The sequence below is a fragment of the Electrona antarctica genome (assembly GCF_951216825.1).
Source record: "Electrona antarctica genome assembly, chromosome: 1".
NCBI classification, from domain to species: Eukaryota; Metazoa; Chordata; class Actinopteri; order Myctophiformes; family Myctophidae; genus Electrona; species Electrona antarctica.
Genome location: NC_136806.1, coordinates 46348572 through 46369376, shown reverse-complemented (window position 1 = coordinate 46369376; position 20805 = coordinate 46348572). Strand labels below are relative to the sequence as shown.

The 20805-nt window shown below is 40.8% G+C and overlaps 1 protein-coding gene across 1 annotated transcript in view; it reads left to right on the top strand.

Moving 5' to 3' along the window:
- The first annotated feature begins 61 nt into the window (after positions 1-61).
- slc36a1 (solute carrier family 36 member 1) overlaps positions 62-20805 on the top strand; it is a 37582-nt gene continuing 16838 nt past the window's right edge. Inside the window, exons 1-11 of the mRNA XM_079502459.1 lie at positions 62-492; positions 3381-3511; positions 6127-6253; positions 6689-6779; positions 7169-7257; positions 9481-9570; positions 10754-10838; positions 11476-11703; positions 14150-14248; positions 14769-14935; positions 16439-16608. Coding sequence (XP_079358585.1) covers positions 3469-3511; positions 6127-6253; positions 6689-6779; positions 7169-7257; positions 9481-9570; positions 10754-10838; positions 11476-11703; positions 14150-14248; positions 14769-14935; positions 16439-16608 — 1189 coding nt within the window. The 5' untranslated portion in view covers positions 62-492; positions 3381-3468. The remainder of the gene's footprint in view (positions 493-3380; positions 3512-6126; positions 6254-6688; positions 6780-7168; positions 7258-9480; positions 9571-10753; positions 10839-11475; positions 11704-14149; positions 14249-14768; positions 14936-16438; positions 16609-20805) is intronic.

Sequence of the window (20805 nt, the reverse complement as noted above, 5' to 3'; positions counted from 1 at the left end):
GCAGCGTTTGTTTTCAAAATAAAATACATTTCCTTGTCATTATCGCACGGAAGAGAAAACACACCGCGCGGAGCTTCATCACGGCCCGGGCGAAATTATTATAATCCCTATGAAGTCAGATTCATGATCGGGACCGTGCTTATTACACCACTCGAGCAAGTGTGTGCCGGTTCAAACACGTTTTTTATAGTGTAGCCCTAAACCGTACACAAATCTAAGCAGCCGCTGCTGGTAGTTTTGGTTTGTTATGTCAGCAGCCAGTCAGCTGACAGACGGGTCCGCGTCGTCATGTGACCGTGCCTGGCTGGCAGTGGATGAACCGGAATCATCTTTACTTTGCATAAATCCACAATCACACAGCTATTAACAACTATAATGTCGCGCTGGCCTCGGGCAGGATTGTGATTGATATGACAGTAATATCTCCGTCGTGAGGATAATCTGGCAAAGATTCCACTTGAAGAGAGAGAGAGAACACGCGATTTTGCCCAGGTATGTTCTGTCATTGATGTGTCATTCCTTCCACCGAAGGTTTCACAGACGCATAGAAGTGGCAAGCCGCAATATTATAGACAGAAGTCAAAAAGGCTATACTGCATGTAATTTAGAAAGCCACGGATAAATCAGGTTTGACTGATTGAAATTTGAATGCATTCTATACCTTTGCTTTGCCTTTGGCAATATGCTTCTGCAAAGCGGTTCTTGCGCAGGCTGCGCTGATCACACTTTTCTTGGTTCGTTGTCTTTGACACCTTCAAACTCGTCTCGGTGACAGCAGTCCAATTCCAAATGAACTCCTTTTAGATAAGATAAGTTACAGGCTAAACTAAATTGACCATCGGCGAAGGGACGTCCTGGAAACTAATCAACAGCATTGAGAATCAAACACAGGATGCAATAGTAAATCCTTTTAAAGATTATTCTAACCCATTTGAATGGCAGAGTCCACACCACCAACAAAAACAACAGTGCAATTGCTCACATAATTATCCTAGTTCGTTGTATACTTATTGTGTTTGATGGTATGGTAAAATAAATACTGAGCTGCTGGTCTGCTTTGGATCTCTGCATTTATATGTATAGTCTATCTATAAATATACAATAAATGTATAATATGAATTAATATACATTCATCACTGTAGATCTATCACCTGTAAATATATGAATTAGTATATGGGAGGATATATTGCATTTCCTAGTAACAGTCTATCAACACTGAGTACAGTGTAGCTCTGGTCCATAGCCCTAATGGCCTTTAGCAAAGGGCATTTATAGGGATATGGACCAGAGCTAAGTACAGTGTATGGTGACTAGACATTATCCTGATTAATTTATTTTTTATAAAAAACAATGCGGTTAATGTCATTGCTTCAGCACATTAGTAGTGCATCTGTAATGGGAAATATGAAATCGTGCATTCAAACATAATTGTGTGAATCTGCACTCACTATTAATTCTTAAAACTGCATATCTTGATTGTCTAGTCTAGCTGGATGTGGTCTACACTGTAAGTAATAGGCCTCTCTTGACTTAATCAACCATTTACGCACATCAATAGGCTTTTGTTATGACGTGTGAAGTGTTGGTGTGAGATGGCTCCAGTCTCCAGCTGTTTTAGCAACACCAGCCTAGACGATGTCTTTGTAAGGTCATGTTTACCCATCGCAGTTTCTCCAAACCCACCCACACTTGGACCACTTGTCATTCTAATTAGATTTATCCCATTGTCTGATGTAGAGCTACCTGTCTGGTCATGTGACCAACAGTTACTCCTCCTCCTCTGAGTAAGACTGTATACAATTCACACACATGTATTGTTCTGGAGTTCAGTCATCCGACATGCTGGACGATGGTTGTGCTCTAGAGATCTCTATTAAATTGAACTGAATGCCTCATCGCATCTTGTCCTCACCTTATATTTTAGTCTAAGTGTTATTGTGTTAGTATAATTTCCACAACACATCAGTACTGTTTCAGTGTCAATGTGCTGACATGACACCGACACGTCACACAGTATGTCATGGATATATAATGGATGTATATGCACTATTCTATTAACACATCAGCAGTGAGCATATGAATGTTCAACTGAATATGAGAATGAAGAGCTGTTCTGGAGTCAGATTACACTGACTCAGAAAGATGTTTCTTTACACTGCACTCCTAGTAAGGACTGGAGTTAGATCAGAGTGTTTGTTATGCTCTTCCCATTGAGCTACAGCTACACAGGTAGCAGAACCCCTAGTCATAGCAGTTTAAAAATAATATAAAGTCAGCCATCCCACCCATGACCCAAAATTGCATTATAAAACAAAATGCCAGACGCCAAGAGGATTAAGTCTTATAATATACTTTGTTAAATCTGCATTGTGTGAGTGACATAGTTGTGCTGTGCAACAAGGTATAAATTATCCATTAGTGCAATGATACCCACCACTGAATTTAACTAAATGCTAGTCCCTTCAGGGCGGACCCTTGTTTACCTTTTCTGTATTTGGGGAGACGTCTCCCCAAATACAGAAAAGGTAAACAAGGGTCCTGAAAGGGGCTAACTGTCTAAATCTCACTATTTCCATTCTCCAAACATAGTGTTTGTGGGTGTGTTTCATTTAGGTGTTGCTGTGTGCCACTGCCAGCAGGTCCTTACTACTTATTACTTCATGCATGTTGGCACCTAAATGAAACGCACTCACACAATGAACATAGTTTACCTTCAGCTGTGTATACACATCAAATGCCTGCTGTTAAAAGGGTCCGTATGGTAGACAAACATCCTGGACAAACAAACGTCTGGGCATTCAACCACGTCTAGCATGGCAAATGTGAGAAAGCAATGCAAGAGGCATGTCTTCTTTAAAATAATAAATAGTGCCAGAACAGCCGATCCAACAGACAGATGGGTACAATGGGTACTCTGAGAGTGGTGCTGTAGAACTGAGTGGGGCATGCGCCCAACTGTTGCACCAGTCTAGTTAATTTAATTGATACTCGGCTGTAGTGGCAGTGTTAACTCTTAGTCTTAATTCTACTGAAAATATACCTGTTGTTCCCAACTTAATCTCTTCTTAGTGCTTGGAGATTGTAGAAAGCATGATAAAAATGAAGTCAGTTGGGGATAGGACACTACAGTAAGCCAGCTTGCCTCTAGAAACCTCTGGCTACCGGATATTTGAACATTGGCTTTGCTTGCTTCTCAAATAGTATGTGTTGTCAGGCAAACACAGAGGAGGAGAGTGCACACCTGTGTAGAGGTACTGATCAAAACAGGTGTTGAAAGGGTTTCAACAATATAGTCTTCCGCTACTGTAGTGTTACTGAATAATGTTATAATTATTTTTTTTACAATGTAATGAATGCTTGCATAATTGTCTCCCTAATAGTGGCACTCTGCTGTTAATGTGGAATACAACGATATACCAACGGTTGGTTTAGAGACGGAACCTGAGGACAACCATTCATCCACCTGCCATGGCCACCGGCACCACTAATAATGGAGACCCCCACAGCGAAGGTATTGAAATCAGATTCACACCCTACGTTCCTGCCTCTGATCTGCTCTGTCTGAGCTAGCCAGTCTCGGTTTGATATGCATTATTAGGCCTTGGACCCCCATTTTTTTTTTTTTTATCCCTGTGAACCCAATCTACACTGTAAAACCCTCATGTAAATTGAACTATTGAGAGATTAAAAGTTTAACCAAAAAGACCAGTAAGGGTTTATTTAGTTCCATTTGAAAAACTCCTCTTGCTGTCGGTCAACTATATTCCATATGGTGTGTTTTGTGTTACCTGTGTGTTGCTGAACAACACGTCAACTTAGCCCCTCTCGGAACCCTCGTAAAAGGTTTCTGACATTTGGATGTTTACCTTTTACGGAGGGTCCCTTCTCAGTTGTCACCCGCAACATGGAGATTCTGGGATACACACAGACTTGGCCTCGCATATGTTCTTGCGGCGCTATTTGAGTGGTGGTTATATGTCTCTAAAGAAGCATATAAGAGCTATAGGAGACAACGGAGACAACCGAACCCCCCGCGAACGGCACAGAAGCCGTTAAGTATTTTTAATCTTTGTCAGACCGTTTTGGCAGCTCTGAAATTCTCTCTTCCTCACTTCCCATGTCCCGCCTCCCGAGCGGTGGCTGGCTAGCTGTTACTGCCTCTGATTGGCCGACCGCATACATGCAGGATGTTTTTCAGAGCTGCCAAAACGGTCTGACAAAGATTAAAAATACTTAACGGCTTCTGTGCCGTTCGCGGGGGGTTCGGTTGTCTCCGTTGTCTCCTATAGCTCTTATATGCTTCTTTAGAGACATATAACCACCACTCAAATAGCGCAGCAAGAACATATGCGAGGCCAAGTCCGTGTGTATCCCAGAATCGCCATGTTGCGGGCGACAACTGAGAAGGGACCCTCCGTAAAAGGTAAACATCCAAATGTCAGAAACCTTTTACGAGGGTTCCGAGAGGGGCTAACGTCAACTCCAAACAACACAGGAAAATCCTGAAGAACTTGATCTTCTCCAAACAATTCTCAGTTCCAATTCTACCAATTCTACACCCCTTAAGAGTATCTGCAGGCCTGCTTACAGTTAGTGAACTGTATGTTTGTTTTTGTTCACTTTCTCCAACTTGAGCCACTTAAAATAAAATAAACTGGGTGGGCAACTGGGTAGTGCTGCTACCAGCATACCAACTGATTCTCACACTCTGAGTCACACACCTGTGGCAACTTCAGTCTTGAGCAGGGAGATTGAAAGGTGTCAATAGTCTAATTGGTGATGGCTTGTTAATTAGAGTCAGCTGTGACTCTGGCCATCACACATCTATGGGTCCATTTGGCTCCTAACTATCAATCATTTAGCTGGGTACCCCACATGGCACCGCTTTAGTGTGGAAATGTGATGGTAAAAAGCATGAAGGGGGTGAAGGGAAACTCTTTCCCCTTCAGATGAGGGTTATGCTGTGGATGTCACCCTAGTGGAGCTCTGGTGCCTCATGTCCAAAAAATATCTATGACTTTATATAGAATTGTGATATTCAAGTACAACAATCCTGCTTTGTATTTGAGTTTGATTGTATTCTGTGGTTATGTTGTGTACGTACTAAATGCTATATATTGAATTGATACAGATTAGTAGAACTGAATAGGTAAAATAGAATTAGGTTAAATGCACAGGGGGTTTGTTAACCACTTTAACCCCAGCATCTCCATTCTGGGGGGACTTTTGGCAAAAGTAGCAGATCTGCAAGCTGCTATATAAGTATAGAGGGTATGCGCGTGACGTCATCGTACCTGGAAGTTATGCGGGAACGCCCACTGAGTGGCAAAAAACTACTTTCTGGCATTGTCCTGTCTGATTGCATTAAACAATGTTAAACTCACCAACATTGCAGCTGTACGAAAAGCTTGAATTATCCTCTATCTGCAAAGTTTGTTTCATAAAAATCCACCATAGAAACGTTATGAGCTACTTTCTGTCAAGAAATGCCCTGCATTTGATTATTTGTCAAGTGTCAGAGTTTGGAAGTGCTTGTTTTCAATAACACAACATTTTGCTGTCTCCTGCATTATGTGACATTTAGAAACAGGACGGTTGAGTGATTTCCAATGAGCGCTTCCAAACTCCAACACTCCATGCTGCTCAATGTTTTGCTGAGTCTAGATGAGGGGGGCATGTCCTGATGGGAAAAGCATGCATGTGCATACTCTCTATCTGTTTCACTTTTAATGCAGAGAAATGCAGAAGAAAAAGTTCTTCATAGTCATAAAATAGTAAGTAGTCAAATTAAGTAGCATAGCAAGGATATCTTCAAATGTGAGTCATGACGGTAATCATCAACATCTAATTAAATAACCTAAATCAACAATTGGCTCGCAATTGTTGAGACATGTGATTCAACATTGTGAATTGAATAATATGTCACCAGTTGAAACACATGAAAGTTATAAGGCACAAGACTTTGTTTTGCACTCAGCCTGAAGCACTTTCAGTTTCACTGGAGTCAGTTTGTTTGTTTCATTGCTCATGTGATCAATATCCATTTTAATTGAATCAATCATTTATCTAGTACCCCCTTCACCTCCTTCCTTCCCTCACTGCTCCCTTCTACTCCCTCTTCTCCAGGTCGTTCTGTCCCCATCATGTCCCCCAGTCCATCCGAAGGGGACATATTGTGTCCCTCACCTGTTCCTCCTGGCCCTTCCAGGAGCCAGAATCAGTATGAGAGGATTGGTGGAGAAAGTGGAACCACGTAAGCATGTTCCCAACTTCCCATTATCTCCCCAATTAGATCACACAAATATTGAGTGCAACAGTGACGGCAAGAAACAAATGGAACTCAGTCAACACTGTACCTGCTATATTTCTGCTAAGCTTATTGTGCAAATATATATCTAGTTTAATTGAGTTATTCCTAGTGCAGAAGATCGTGGAGTGTCTGTGAGCAGTTAACATTAATTATTGTATTTTTTACACAGGGTTCTTGCACCATTTTAATAGTAAAGTATAATGCTTTTCAACCCCTTCCTCAAACTAAAATGTAACCAGTAGAGACAATATTTGTGTAACTGACCAACTTAATATTTGAATTGGACTAATAAGGTGCGGCCTATTGGCAATCACAAGATAAAACTGATCTTCTGCTTAAAAGCCATCAAAAAAACATAAGTTTCCTCCCACTCTATAGGTTCTTCCAGACTCTAATCCACCTGTTGAAGGGAAACATTGGTACAGGGCTACTGGGGCTGCCCTTGGCTGTAAAAAATGCAGGTCTCGTGGTAAGAACCTACATTAATATTCATGGCACTTTTCCTCTCAGTATAGCTTAAATTAAATCTTCCAGGGCTGGCGAATGAGCCAGGAACAACTCAAATCAAATAGTTGGGGGCGAACTCTTAAGAAATCACCACAATTTGGCTCTTGTTGACTAGTTTTTGAATTTTGGTGTGGTGTTATGGGTATAAGGTTTTCAAAAATATGTGCAAACGCGTTGGGTGCGCCCCCTAGTGGGCTGTTTGCACAGACTCAAATATTAGATACGTATAGCTATGGTTGTAAACCAAAATAATTGATAAGAGATTTTTCAATGGCTTCTGTTACTATTGGGTGTGCTAAATAACATACTAACATACTTTCTCTCTGTCCCTCGCTGTCTCCCTCCATCCAGCTGGGTCCGATCAGTCTATTGTGTATGGGAGTTGTCGCCATTCACTGTATGAGATTACTGGTAGACTGTTCTCACCACCTCAGTGTACAGTAAGTACTGCAAAGCATACACTATATCGTCGCTGTTGAATGGAAACCTTGTATGTCCAAAACCTTTACTTTTTAGAACATGGAACCTTTGTTCCAATGGATCCAATAGTTATTTAGTCACAAGCCCTTCTTTCTATTTTTTGTATGTTTTTTTTGCGGCTTCCGCCTTTATTTTATATTTTTTATAGAGGCTGACAGGAAATGGGCAGAGAGATGGGGGAGTGACATGCAGTAAAGGCCGTCAGGATCGGGAGTCAAACCCGCGGCACACTGCCAGACTGGATTGCCAGCTAAATTGCCTGGACCGCTGAGCCACGGCCCAGGCCTCACAAGCCCCTCTTAATACTTTTCATTGTTCAATATTTATAAAACCCACAGACAGACATCTTTCACTTCCACTTTAAAAGATTTTCAAAACATTGCAGATTGCGTTGTATATGTTTATTTGGACTGGACAGCACATATTAATGAACACTGCAAATGCAATGTAAATATGTCAGATTTAGCAAGGATGCTAAATAATCCCTAACAAAAAAAAAACAGGCAACAAAAAGGCACATATAAACAAGTAATGACCCATAATGCAAGACACTCAAGAAAACAAATTAAACCTATATTTTAGCCTATTCAAAACGGCCCTCCCTCTCTGTGGTTGACAATGGCCTAGATTTTTTATTTCATTTTTAACTCCTCAATGATGTGTCCCTCAGCAATATCATCTGCCATGTTGAACATGAGTGATTGAACCCTGCAAATGCCCTGTAAAACTACATTCTCATAGATTTTGATTGGCTGTCATAGCTCTTGATTGATTGATTGAAACCTTTATTTCAGGGGAATCCAATTGAGACCAGGGTCTCTTTTTCAATGGCGCCCTGTATACAAACAAGAACATTTACAGCAATAATTTTACATACATGACATGGACACACAGTACAACAAATATAATACACAAGCACATACACACAGAAACAACCTTGTAACCAAATGTTACAGAAAGCAGGTGCATATGCCTTCCTCTAGTGTGAGGTCAGTTAAGAGTCTTTTAAAAGTAGTAAATGAAACAAAAACATTCAACTTCAGTTTGTTTTGACAATTATTCCATAAATGTGGAGCATACACCCTGAAGGCAGTATCTCCCAATTTAGTAGTAGTTTTTGGAACCTTCAAAAAGATCTAGTACCATAAGCTGATGTATTGAGATCTAGCAGTTTTGTTAAATACAGAGGTAGTTTACCAATTAAAGCTTTATACGTGAACAGGGTAGCATGTTGCTTCCTTCTAAGAGCCAGAGAAGACCATTCAACTGAGGTATATAATGCACAGTGATGTGTTCTGAAACCTGCTCCTGTAATAAAGCGGAGTGCACTGTGATAAATTGCGTCCAAGGGTTTTAGAATGCTGTCAGTGGCATGCATATACAGGATATCTCCATAATCAAAAATTGGCATAATTGTTGCTTGGATTATCCTCTTTCTATTCTCTTTAGAGAAGCATAATCTATTTCGATAGAGGAAGCCAATTTTAGGTTTGATTTTCTTTGTTAGATGTGTTAGAGAAATCCTCATCTAGCCAGATCCCCAAGTACTTATATGATTAGACCCGCTCAATGTGTGCCCCTCTCAGAGACAGTATGGGGTCACCTGTTTCCACTTTGGTTTTATTTGAAAACATGTACTTCGTCTTGCCTACATTTAGGGCAAGTTTAAGATCCGCTAGTGCATGCTGGATAATGTTAAAAGCAGGTTGTAAGTTAAATATAGCTTGACTACTTGATGGGGCAGTGGTGTATAGAATTGTCATCAGCATAAAAATGAATATTGCAGTTCTCAATATTCTTTGAGATTTCATTAATATAAATAGTAAATATGAAAGCTCTGAAAGTGATCCCAATGATATCATTCACTACTGTACTTCCATTGTTATACTGTAGTTGTGCCGTGGACTCAAGCATCCACTTGAGTTGGAACAATTTATAAAATGATGTAATGTATTTATAGTTATTCTTGATGTGGACGGCTCTCAAGTCAGGTGGTCTTTTCTTGTGTGCAATTTGAGCCCAGTTGACGGCATTATTGCTCAGAGCAAAGCCCCCTGTGGTCAGGTGACCACCATCAACTCCCTCCGGATGCAAATGCACCAGATGACATTCTTAAAAACACAATAGTCAGTGGCATAGATAGCAGATACATCCGAACAATATGTTTGCCTGTTTTCCTTTAGATTGAATAAGCCCTTTCTGAACTACGGTGATGCAGTGCAGTATGGGATGGAGAACGTCTCATGGCTCAGGAGACACTCAAGATGGGGAAGGTAAGACAAACATTCATCTCCCAGCAGCCAAACAGCGTCTGAGATACAGAATGTAATCATATTACAGTACAGAAGTCCTGCCACTCGCTCATCCCCTGGGTCACGGAAGTAATTTCTCTATGGAAAACAACATTGGGTCATCTTATAATCTCATATAAGAAAATAGTCCCGGCGATAATGTTGGTGGCTCTGAATAGTTTACAAATCACGAAAGTAATTTACTCATATTTCATGCAGTCTGTTTCTGGAGAAAATGTAATTAATTCGGCAGAGTTTTCTCACGTCGGTTGATGCGTCATATCCATATACGTCAAACCGCCAGGCTCATTTGTTTATTTTTGGAACAGTTCTTATTTGACGAGATATGAAAAAATGCAAACCGGTTCAGATGTGAAATTACGTCAGACTTTGGCGATCTATATGCCATGATATTAAACACGTCTCTGGGAATTCAGAATGGGGGGAAAAAAAGGTGACCCAGGTTGGATGCCTAAAGACTTCGGTACTCTATTGCTATACTCTATGCAGAATTTAACCAACAGTGCTGTATGAAGAAATATAAACATAAAAAGGACTCCCCTGTTGGCAAACAAGATATGTGGTTTCAAAATTAAAAAGCAAAAACTAAACATGAATATAAAATCCAACACAATTAAACACAAGGAGAGGACCTACAATTTTGCAAAGTGGACCAATACCTTTTTAATATTGCTTTTATTTAGACTTTTAATTTCTTTTATATGTATTTCGTTTTTTTTTTGCTGTTTATGAGCTTGTCCTATATTAGCACATTGTTCTCCCCTAGCTCTGGTCCATAGCGTTAGAGGGAGTTCTCCTTAACGCTATGGGACTTTCCATCCCTTGCACACAAACCACAGAGTGGTCTCGTCTTTAATAAAAATACACTTTTGCTACTTACCAAAACAAAGACTGTTTTATGGAGTTGAAAGCCCCTTAGTGGGAACACTCTTTGTTTTGGTTTGTAGCAAAAGTGTATTTTTTAGTTTTACTAAAGATGAGATCACAAGTACCATAGCGTTAAGGAGAACTCCTTCAAACGCTATGGATCAGAGCTAGTTCTCCCCCACTTTCTAACATTGTTCTACCTTGAAATCTTGCAGTAATAACAATAAAGATAATTAAAGGATGAAATAACATTTTGTATATTCCCCGTCTTTCTCAGACGGATAGTGAACCTGTTCCTTATCATCACCCAGCTGGGCTTCTGCTGTGTCTACTTTGTGTTCCTCAGTGACAATATCAAACAGGTCAGAAACACATTGACACACAGTGGTAATTTTGCCCTTACTTCGTACGGGGGTGTTGTTTCCACCCATGGTCTGTTCCGTTTTCACTTTAGGTCTTATGTCTCACTGCTGAGGTAAATGGAATCAGTGGCACTGGGTTGTGTAATTCCACATTTTACCACTAGATGGTATTATTCACTCAAGCTTGAGGGTTACTGTTATATGAACTCAACTCAAGCTTTATTGCAAATCACTCAGCTAAACAAGCACTAATAACCGATAACAACAATGCTGTTGCTTTTGGTGTATAATGCTGCTGCTGTTTTCATATGCACACAAAAAAATGTTTTATCTTATTATGTACTGTATTTCCCCCATGGTTGGTGTTATTGTTATGCTGCAAAACTAATTGCCTCACTGAGGACTTTTTTAGTCAGTAGTCTCATGAGTCATGACTAGTTTTTAATAGTTTATTATCTATCTTGTGTTTTTCACTAAACAAAACTAAGATGCCAAAGTTTAGCTGAAAATGAAGTTTGAAAATAACTGATATCAAATACACAAATGGTAGATTAATACATTTTATTTTTTTACACAAAGTCTGCCACGTAACGCTTTATTTGTCCTTGGTCAAATCCTGGGTTTTCCTTTTCCCCAGGTAGTGGAGGCGGCCAACACGACCACAGTGAGTTGCCAGGTTAACAACACCAACCAGACACAGTTGGTGGTGCCCAGCTTCGACTCACGGCTCTACATGCTCTGCTTCCTGCCTGCGTTCATCCTGCTGGTCTTTACACCTAACCTCAAGTACCTGGCACCCCTCTCCCTCGTGGCCAACATCGCCATGAGCGCCAGCCTGGTTCTCATCTACTACTACTCACTCACGGTAGTCACATAATCATATCTATGAATACATGTGCCCTGTGTATCTGGGGGTGTGCACTGTGCAGTGCCGAGTGGCAATTTTATTGGACAAAAAAATATGTCCTAGTCTTTTTTTGTTTTTTTACTGAATGGGTTCCTAGATTGAGGATTTCCTAAGTAAATCTGATGACTGAGGCTGACGGAAAAGCTTTAAAGATGAATCATCTCCTCTCTATTTCAATTAATTAAAATTCTAGAAGGAAGTAAAGTTCTTGCCCACCGCCATGGAGACTGGTGTTTACTTTGAATCCTCTAAAGTAAAGTGCCCAAATTAACACAATTGACTCTTCTCAAGTGGCCCTTGCCACATGGTTGCTGTTGCTAGGATGGCTAAATATCCTCTCTCCTCCCTGCCGTCAAACCGTTACAACACACACAGCGGCTGTTATAGATGAGAGCATAAGTGTTGGTGACAGTTTTTTCTTGCTTCAAAACATAACATATGATCGCACAACGTCTGCCCATACATATTTTGTATTCCCTGAGGTATCGTATAGTGCCAAAAAAGCAATTTCCAGCAGCAAACAAAAGCTATTATATATTCAGTAGTTGAGAGCAGAGAATGTGAGCAGAGTTGAACAGGGAGAATCCCACTCCACACATACAAGGCTCGGGCTGTTCTTACGCTCTTCTACTCTCCCGCTTTGTATATAGATTTCCCCCTGCTCCACTCACAATAAAATAAAAATAAGCGGCATTGTGTTTTCCTGCAAACTTGCATTGGCAGCCTTTGCCTTTTGGACTCCCATTTCAGAATGGCACGAACACGTACCCTGAAATCACAGACCGACTACCACCACTATGTGCCTTTCAGCACCATGGACTGTTTATCCCTAACTAGACCTTACCTGAAAGATTGTCTTTAGGAATAGTTCAGGTTGTGAGTGACAATGGTTGACCATTATAAAGGAGAGGCAGAGGATTCTCTTTTCAGTTTGACTGGTAATTGGTGTGTGCTGTACATGAACACATAATATAGAACTGTGTCAAACAAATAATAATGATAATCCTCTACAATAAACAAATCATAAATAGCAGTCTGTTCAATCTAATAATAACTTCAATAATAATAAATCATTCATATCATGAAATAATTAATATCTAAATTAGTAAATCAGCGCACGCACACACACACACACACACACAATCTCCTATATTTGAGCAGGCCAAACACTTCTATGTCTAATCATTTCACAGGGCATTCTCAAACAAAAGGGAAATATCCCATAGTACACAAATAAACTGGAGCAAACATTCAACACAAAGCACATGGGCAGTGCAGTGAGTCCATAATGGGTGATGATGAACAAACAGTTGATGTTCCATAGCGGCTTTCTGACTCACGTTTGTTCTGGACGCATACAGTTCGAGGGTGGCGAGAGAGATGGTGTTCTGGAAGTTGATAGACAAGAAGCTGGTGTGTGATCTAGCATGCTTGAAGGAATGAGTGCAGCTAGTCCTACTTGTAGCCTCCCACACCTGTGTGTGTGTGTGTGTGTGTGTGTGTGTGTGCAGTGAGCAAGCTGCCAGCCACTCAGCCTTGATTGAACTGATTGGCAGTGAGTCTCTATGGGCCTTTTGACATTACCCGTTCTGAATATATGAACACCAAATGATGTACAGTGTGGGTAATGTGATGTAATAGATCAGATCACATTACTCTTTGTTAAAGTGAAAAAAGGGCTTCGTTAAGACCTCCGTAATATTATGGTCAATGCCTGTGTGAAAAGTCGGAGCGATTGGTGCAGCCAGTGAGGAGCTACGACAGTGTTTCAGACAGACAGACAGACAGACAGACAGACATTGAGTGAATTATAGTATGATGATGATGATATTATAGTATGATATGATGATGAAGGCTATACAATCAGTCATTACAGATTACATGGAAATGACACAGAAATCTGTTCAGAATTACGGGTGGGATCTTATGAGACTGGGGACATGCATCATGCGCACATGTTCCAATGTATTTTGTTGTTGTAATGTTCTATGTATTGGCCACAGTGACTGTTACATAGGTCTACAGTGCTATAACATTCTGCCTATGGGGCCCAATATCTCTTGGGTCTCGATAGAGAATGAAACTTCTAGCACAGAATGCATTGTGTATGCAATGCTTCTAATCTAATGCATGCAATTGGCAGACGCTCACTTTGAAAATAAAATGCAAAAACCTTCACACTATAGTCCGCTCACAATTTGTCCATGTTTTGCTTGATCTGCAGAATTGCTTTATTTCACTCTGTTTGTGAGACTCAAGAGGAAACTAAACTAAAACATTTGTGTCCTGGAAAGCAACGGAACAGAAGTCATTGTGGGTGTAGGCCTGGAGAGCCGCATTTTAATGACTGCAGCTTTAACACATATTGGTTGTTGACATTTTTCTTTCCACATGTGCTTTCCAGAACATCCCATACCCTATTGAGCTGCCAAAGGTTGGGAGAGCCAGGGACTACCCACTCTTCTTTGGAATGGCCATTTTTGCCTTTGAGGGGATTGGAGTGGTAGGTGACTTTAGCAAGACATTTAGTAAGAGTTAATTTATATACAGAAAATAACAGAACCCAACATTTTGAATTAAATGGTAATATCAAAAAGACTTATTCACTTTGTTCACACATGTAAACATGCAAATTAATAAACGGTAAAGGTCCTCTATCAATTCATAAGTACCCACTATGCTTGATGTTATGAATTGATAATTATAACCCACCTTTTAAAAAAAATAAAAAGATATAGCAGTAAAATGTTACATTTTCTTTGTAGTTGTAGTACTTCTGTGTACCCCTATGGACACACGTCCCACCGTTTAGGAGCTCTAGCTGACACTCATGTTATCCACATTTTGTGGCAGTGTTTTCATGTGTTGGTGCATTTAAAAATAACTATATATCCTCCCCTGACATTTTGCATCCTTCCTTGTTATAGCCAGAAATTGACACAATCTTTCATGCACATACCGCTGGGAAAAAGTCCAAGCAGCATTTTGAATATCATTATTGTGCATTTCCTTCTGCCTGTCAGGTCCTTCCGCTGGAGAACAAGATGGGGAAGCCACAGAGGTTCACTCTGGTCTTGTACCTTGGTATGGGACTCGTTACCTTCCTCTACATCAGCCTGGGCACGGTCGGCTACATATGCTTCGGAGAGCAGATAAAGGGCAGCATCACACTCAATCTCCCCAATTGCTGGTGAGCTATTACATTTAGATCAGCAGGAGAATCACTCCATAAACATTCGCTCAACTAGAGGACAACTAGAGGACAATCGCACTCCCTATAGTGTCCAAGAGTTCAACATTTTAATCCCTATCCAAGTGGTTGAGATTTGGATTTTGGTACCAAAAAACTGCGTTGGGATCACTTTGATATCTGACCTGTGATCATAGAACTTTCTCAGGCCTAGTTCACACCTACACAACAAATGTTTGGTCCGTGTGTGATGCCTGATTGCTTTTTGATTGCTGCTCCAATTCATTTTCAATGGGAGTCACATGGTTTGACCAAACATTTTTGTTTGATGAGGGGGGAGAAATCAGCAATCAGCGATCAAACACAAATGTTTGATCAAACCATGTGACTCCCATTGGAAAAGCATTGTGGTGGCCCAAAAAAACAAAAAAATGACAAAACATTGCTTGATTGGTGTTTGGTACGTGTGAATGAGGCCTCAGAAAACATTATGTCAATTATTAATCAAATATCTTTGAAAAGGTTTGGAACTCTTGAGCTCTGATTGGTAGGTGGAGATCTCCGATTGTCTGGCAACGCAAGAGTAAATCAGAAGTGGTCAATCTGTGTTGACCACTTCTTCTCATTTGTATCGTCTTCTGTTGTACCACTCTGTTCTGTTCAGTTATTTGTACATTTGGTGGATTTGTGCTTTACAATGACTTGTTTTTGTAGTATGGCATTTTAGTATGGCATTAATGACAAACTATGTTTTGTACACTAATGTACGTAACATACTGCTAGGTCAACCAGACACTCCATTTTTACAATTTAACGTATTCTTGGAAATAGGGGCTGCTAAACTTCTACAAAGCGTATTATGAACTTAATCGCCCCTGGGAGTCAGACTAATTAAAAGCAAGTTTATTGTCTCTAATCCATTAGAGGTAACAAACAAACGGGTTAGTTTGTTCACTGAAGCAGCACTGTTGCAAAGAGATTGATGAGAGTAATGAGCACACATCCTCTTTTGAGAGTTCTGCAGAGAGTGATAATAATAAAATATGTGGACATTGTTTCACTGAAACAAATGTTTTCCTTAACTTTATTTGCAGAGACAATACTATCTTCGGCTTGCAGTCACTCTGAAAAGCTAGGTAGTGAAAAGCAAAACTTTATATTAGATTTAATTTTCCTGTTATTGCGACTGCAGGTCGCAGTTACTATGATTGATTTGACAATTGATTTTCTTACATCTTTGTTTTGTGTTTTTCTTTTCTTTTTTTATAACCATAAAAGATGCCAGTCTGTGTAGACATCTGTGTCTTGTCTGTCTGACAGATGGGCTGGGACTGTCTGTGGCTGCATTTGATTATGCATATCTATTTGTTTAGTCTGGCTTGTTGACTTTTTCTCAAATTAATATCTCTTTATCTTTCTGTCTCTCTTTGTTTCTCTCTTTCTTTCATTTCTCGCTTCCTTACTTTGTCCGCCTGTCTCCCTCTTCTTGTGTCTCTCTCACAGGATGTACCAGGTAGTGAAGTTACTGTACTGTTTTGGTATTTTCATCACCTTTGCCCTCCAGTTCTACGTGCCCGCGGAGATCCTCGTCCCACTGGCTTTGTCTCGTGTGTCCGAGCGCTGGGAGACAGCCGTAGACCTGCTCATCCGTACGGCTCTGGTCATATTTACCTGTAAGTACAGACTCAATGGAACGAGGTAGACTTGACTTGATTTGAATGTCTTTGTCAGCATTTATGTGTTCATTTTGAACCAAGAACCTAAGATGGCAATTTACTGCAGATTAAAATGAGAGCCCTTAACCGGTCGATGCCAAATTTTGCACACACACTCCCTGGATGCCAACGATGAACGATGAAACATTTCCAGAACGGCCTGTTATAGCGCCACCAGGAGGCCGACTTTTGTAAAACACATTTTATGATATTACTCCTCCAGATTCTGTCCACAAATCCCGCAAATCGTTACACAGTATCTCTATAGTCATGTGATCAAGACGGATCTGTCCGATATTTCATATTCCATCCTAATTGGCAAGCATTGGCTTTTAAAGTTTGCAGTATTTTGACAAAAAGTCTCAAATCATGAACGCAGCGTGCAAGTTACGTGAAATCTTTCACGGACTTTCCTACTAGGCTGAGGAATATACCCCACCCTTTTCACATTGGCCTGTTATAGTGCCACCAACAGGCGGATTTTTGCAAAACACATTTTTGGAACAAAATGCCTCAAATAATTCGTTTTTATCGTAATGTTTTATTTAGGGTTGGGGAAAGTTGTATGCTCCAGTGCCTGTCTGTGCTGCTGCACTGGAGCATACAACTTTCCCCTTGAGAAAAAAAACCTAAATAAAACATTACGATAAAAACGAATGGTAAATTAATGAACCATTCGAATAAAAGTTTTTTTTAAAGTTTTAAAGTGACGTGAAAATACTATAATTGTCCGTAGAAAATGACTGACTTACATGGACTCCCGATGGACCGGAAGAAAACACTTGGGTGATATCCCAACAGGAAGTCCCCCTTAGTCCCGCCTCATACATTGTGCAAGTGAAGAATTGGCCATATTCCCATAGACAGCCCATTCATCCAAACAGAAAAGTCCTATCTAATTATATTAAACAACGTCAAACTCACAAACATTGCAGCTGTAGGGAAAGCTTGAATTATCCTCTTTCAATCTGTAAAATCTTTGTTTCATAAAAATCCACCGTAGACATGTTATGAGCTACTTCCTGTCAAGAAATTCCTTGCAGATGATTATTTTCTAAGTGTCAGAGTATGGATTGGAAGCACTCGTTATCAGTGAAGCAACCTCCTGCTGCCTCCTGCATTATGTGCACATTCAAAACAGGTGGTACGCATGGGCCGTTGAGTGATAGTCAACGAGCACTTCCAAACTCCAGCACTTAGGGAAAAAATCACATGCACTTTTCTGTGGATGAATAGGCTGTCTATGGGAAGTATCACCTAGTAGCACCTTGCTGGCAAGATGGCTGCGGTCTGAATATGGCCCATTGCCATCCAAGGTGTAAGAAGAAATGGCACCCTTTTTGCATTGGCATATTATAGCACCACCAGGAGGCCACAACCTGACCTGGCCTGGTGGAGACCTGTGCCCCGAGGGGCACTTTATCTAGTTAATAATAATATTATTAATATATATGGGATATATATATGGGATCTTATATTATAAGATCGGTGGCGGGCACTGCACTCCCTCGAGTCCCATATATATGCATGCGGTGGGCATATCGAGTTTGTTTATGGTTATATCTGAGTCATAGTGACATGCCCGATCAGGTTTGTGTATGGTCTGAGTTAGAGTGACATGGCCTTGGTCCATCGGCCACGGCTTGGCTTTCGGCCATGCCGTTAATGTTGTAACAGTCCCCATAGGAAATCTACCAATAGGATTTGACCAGTCACAGGAAGGTGTCCTTGTTTTAAACGTGTCATAGTATAACGAGCAGCAAAATGTGAGAGTCGGACTGGGTTGGGTGGCCTTCCTTCCATTTTAATGACTATGTCTGTGCTTTTACTCTTCTTTCCTCCTGTTCCCCTGGAACAATAAAGTCCAAATCGAAACATTTGACAAAAGCCTTTATAGGACATTAGAGGGGAAGTATTTCTCAACTCATTTGCCATTCCTGGCTGCATACACATGCAGTACGTGCACTGCATTAGCCATGCTAACACAATGACAAATAGAACTGGCTGTTTTCACTGGTGTATTAAATACATTTCAGTACTAAACTCAAGTATAATTGGCCAGGGACCATATTTTACTCAATATAGTTGGTTGAAATGGGTTGAAAAGTTTTTCTTTTCATCTTAGCTTTTTTTTTTTTTTTTTTTTACTTGACCGCACCACAGTCACATGAAGTTTGTAACTCTATTCAACTAAACTTCTTCACTCCTCTCAACTAAGCTGCATTTCCAATCAGGCCTTACTGGGTCTCAGAGAACAGGCCGTTTTGGTTTCATTTTACGCTCTCAAGAGAGCAGAGCACATTATCAGACAACAATATTATATTGATTCCAACTAGCCTGTGGTGTAGTCTACCATTATACGCTAGATACATGGTATGCCATGTCAAAGTTGGGAAAGTTTTGGGGAAAAAGTGTATACCGCCTGCTAATAATTTCATCCATTGACCAAGCGTATAGCTTATACATGCGCATGTTGCGCAGGGAATAATTATGGTATACCGTGTGAAAAAACCTAGGCTACAGCACTGCAACCAGCAACCCCTAAGCACAAAACCACGTTTCTGACAACCTCTCATCATTATTGCATTGACATTACATTAAGTCTTTAATGGCCTGGTAGCACAAATAATATCTTTGATTTAAGGTTCTGTTGTAAATCATATCATCATACTATAATTAAGCCAATGTCTGTCTGTCTGAATGAATGTGTGTCTGTGTGTCACTGTAACTGCCGTAGCTCCTCACTGCCTGCACCAATCGCTCCCACGCTTTCACACAGGCATTGACCATAATAATATGGAGGTCTTAACGAAGCCCTTTTTCCAATTTAACAAATTATAAATTAATAATGAATTTATTAGTGAATTAAAAATGCGAAAACGCACCCAGGGCGCAGTACCCCCAGCGGCCACAAGGGGTGGGGTGGGGGGGGGTTTGCAATATCTCACAACGGGTAAGGGCTAGTGTTAATTAATTCTCAAACAACAGTATCAGTATCTTATCTTAGGGGATTTGTGAGAGTTCGACAACGATTATTATTTATTAGAATGCAATAATGTAATTTATATCAAGCATGGTACATCGGGGTGAATGAGACTTGCCAGTAGCAACTATGACAAAGCATGTCAACATCACATCTATCTAATCTAACTACGCTGTAAATGCACCATGTCTCTGTGTGTGTACGTCTTTAATCCACGTAACCCGAGAACCGTTCGCCCCACAGACTTCAAATTCGACACACGCGTTCCACTCCACCACAGACGGTGCAGTGCCCGGTGTCGAGTCGGTCGGACCCACGGTTGTCCAGAACCGCCACAAAAGCCCTCTGCCCGGGCTCTGTACAGAGTGTCCATATATGGAGCTGTTGGCTGCTGGCCTGTTCTGACATCATTCTGATGTTTGCATAGACTCCATATTTGGGCATGCCTGACAAAGAACTCCATATATGGGCATAAAAGGGACACAGACATGATATGCATTTCCGGTTGTCCAGAACCAGCACAAAAGCCTCTGTCCGGGATCTGGACCTGATCACCCCTATATCTCCATATATGGATCTGGCCTGTTCTGACATCACAACACGGGCACCGCTCTAGTTAGATTAATGTTGAAAGTTCATATTGAAATAATACGCTACCAATAGTGGCGCCCACAGCTGAATGCCTGGGAAGCGGAAGGTCCCAAGTACGATTCCTGGCCACGTCAACGTGTCGATGTGCCCCTGAGCAAAACGGTTAACCCCTCCCCCCCGTGCTCACTCGAGAAGTACTCAGCTGGATGTAGTTGAAAAGTGAATTCCCCCCGTGGGGAAGAAATTGGTATATATGTTTTTTACATTATTAATATACCGGTAATTTAATTCACATGATCCCATGTCTGTTTGTTAAATGCAGGTCAGGTTAGTTCCAGTGTATGTGCTGGTAGACCTCAAACCAAACCATACAGCCTGGTGTGAGATGAGACAATCCTTTTCTAAGTTGGGAAGGAAAGAAAGCAGTAGATTAGTCTGTCCTTGATCTGGGAGAGAGCGGTGTGAAACCCAGGTCCAGACATACAGTACAACTGGCAGGAAAGAGCTCTTGGAGAAATTAAATCCCTACCCTCAATCTGGGGCATTCACAAGGGAATCGTGTGTGCGTGCGTTTGTGCACG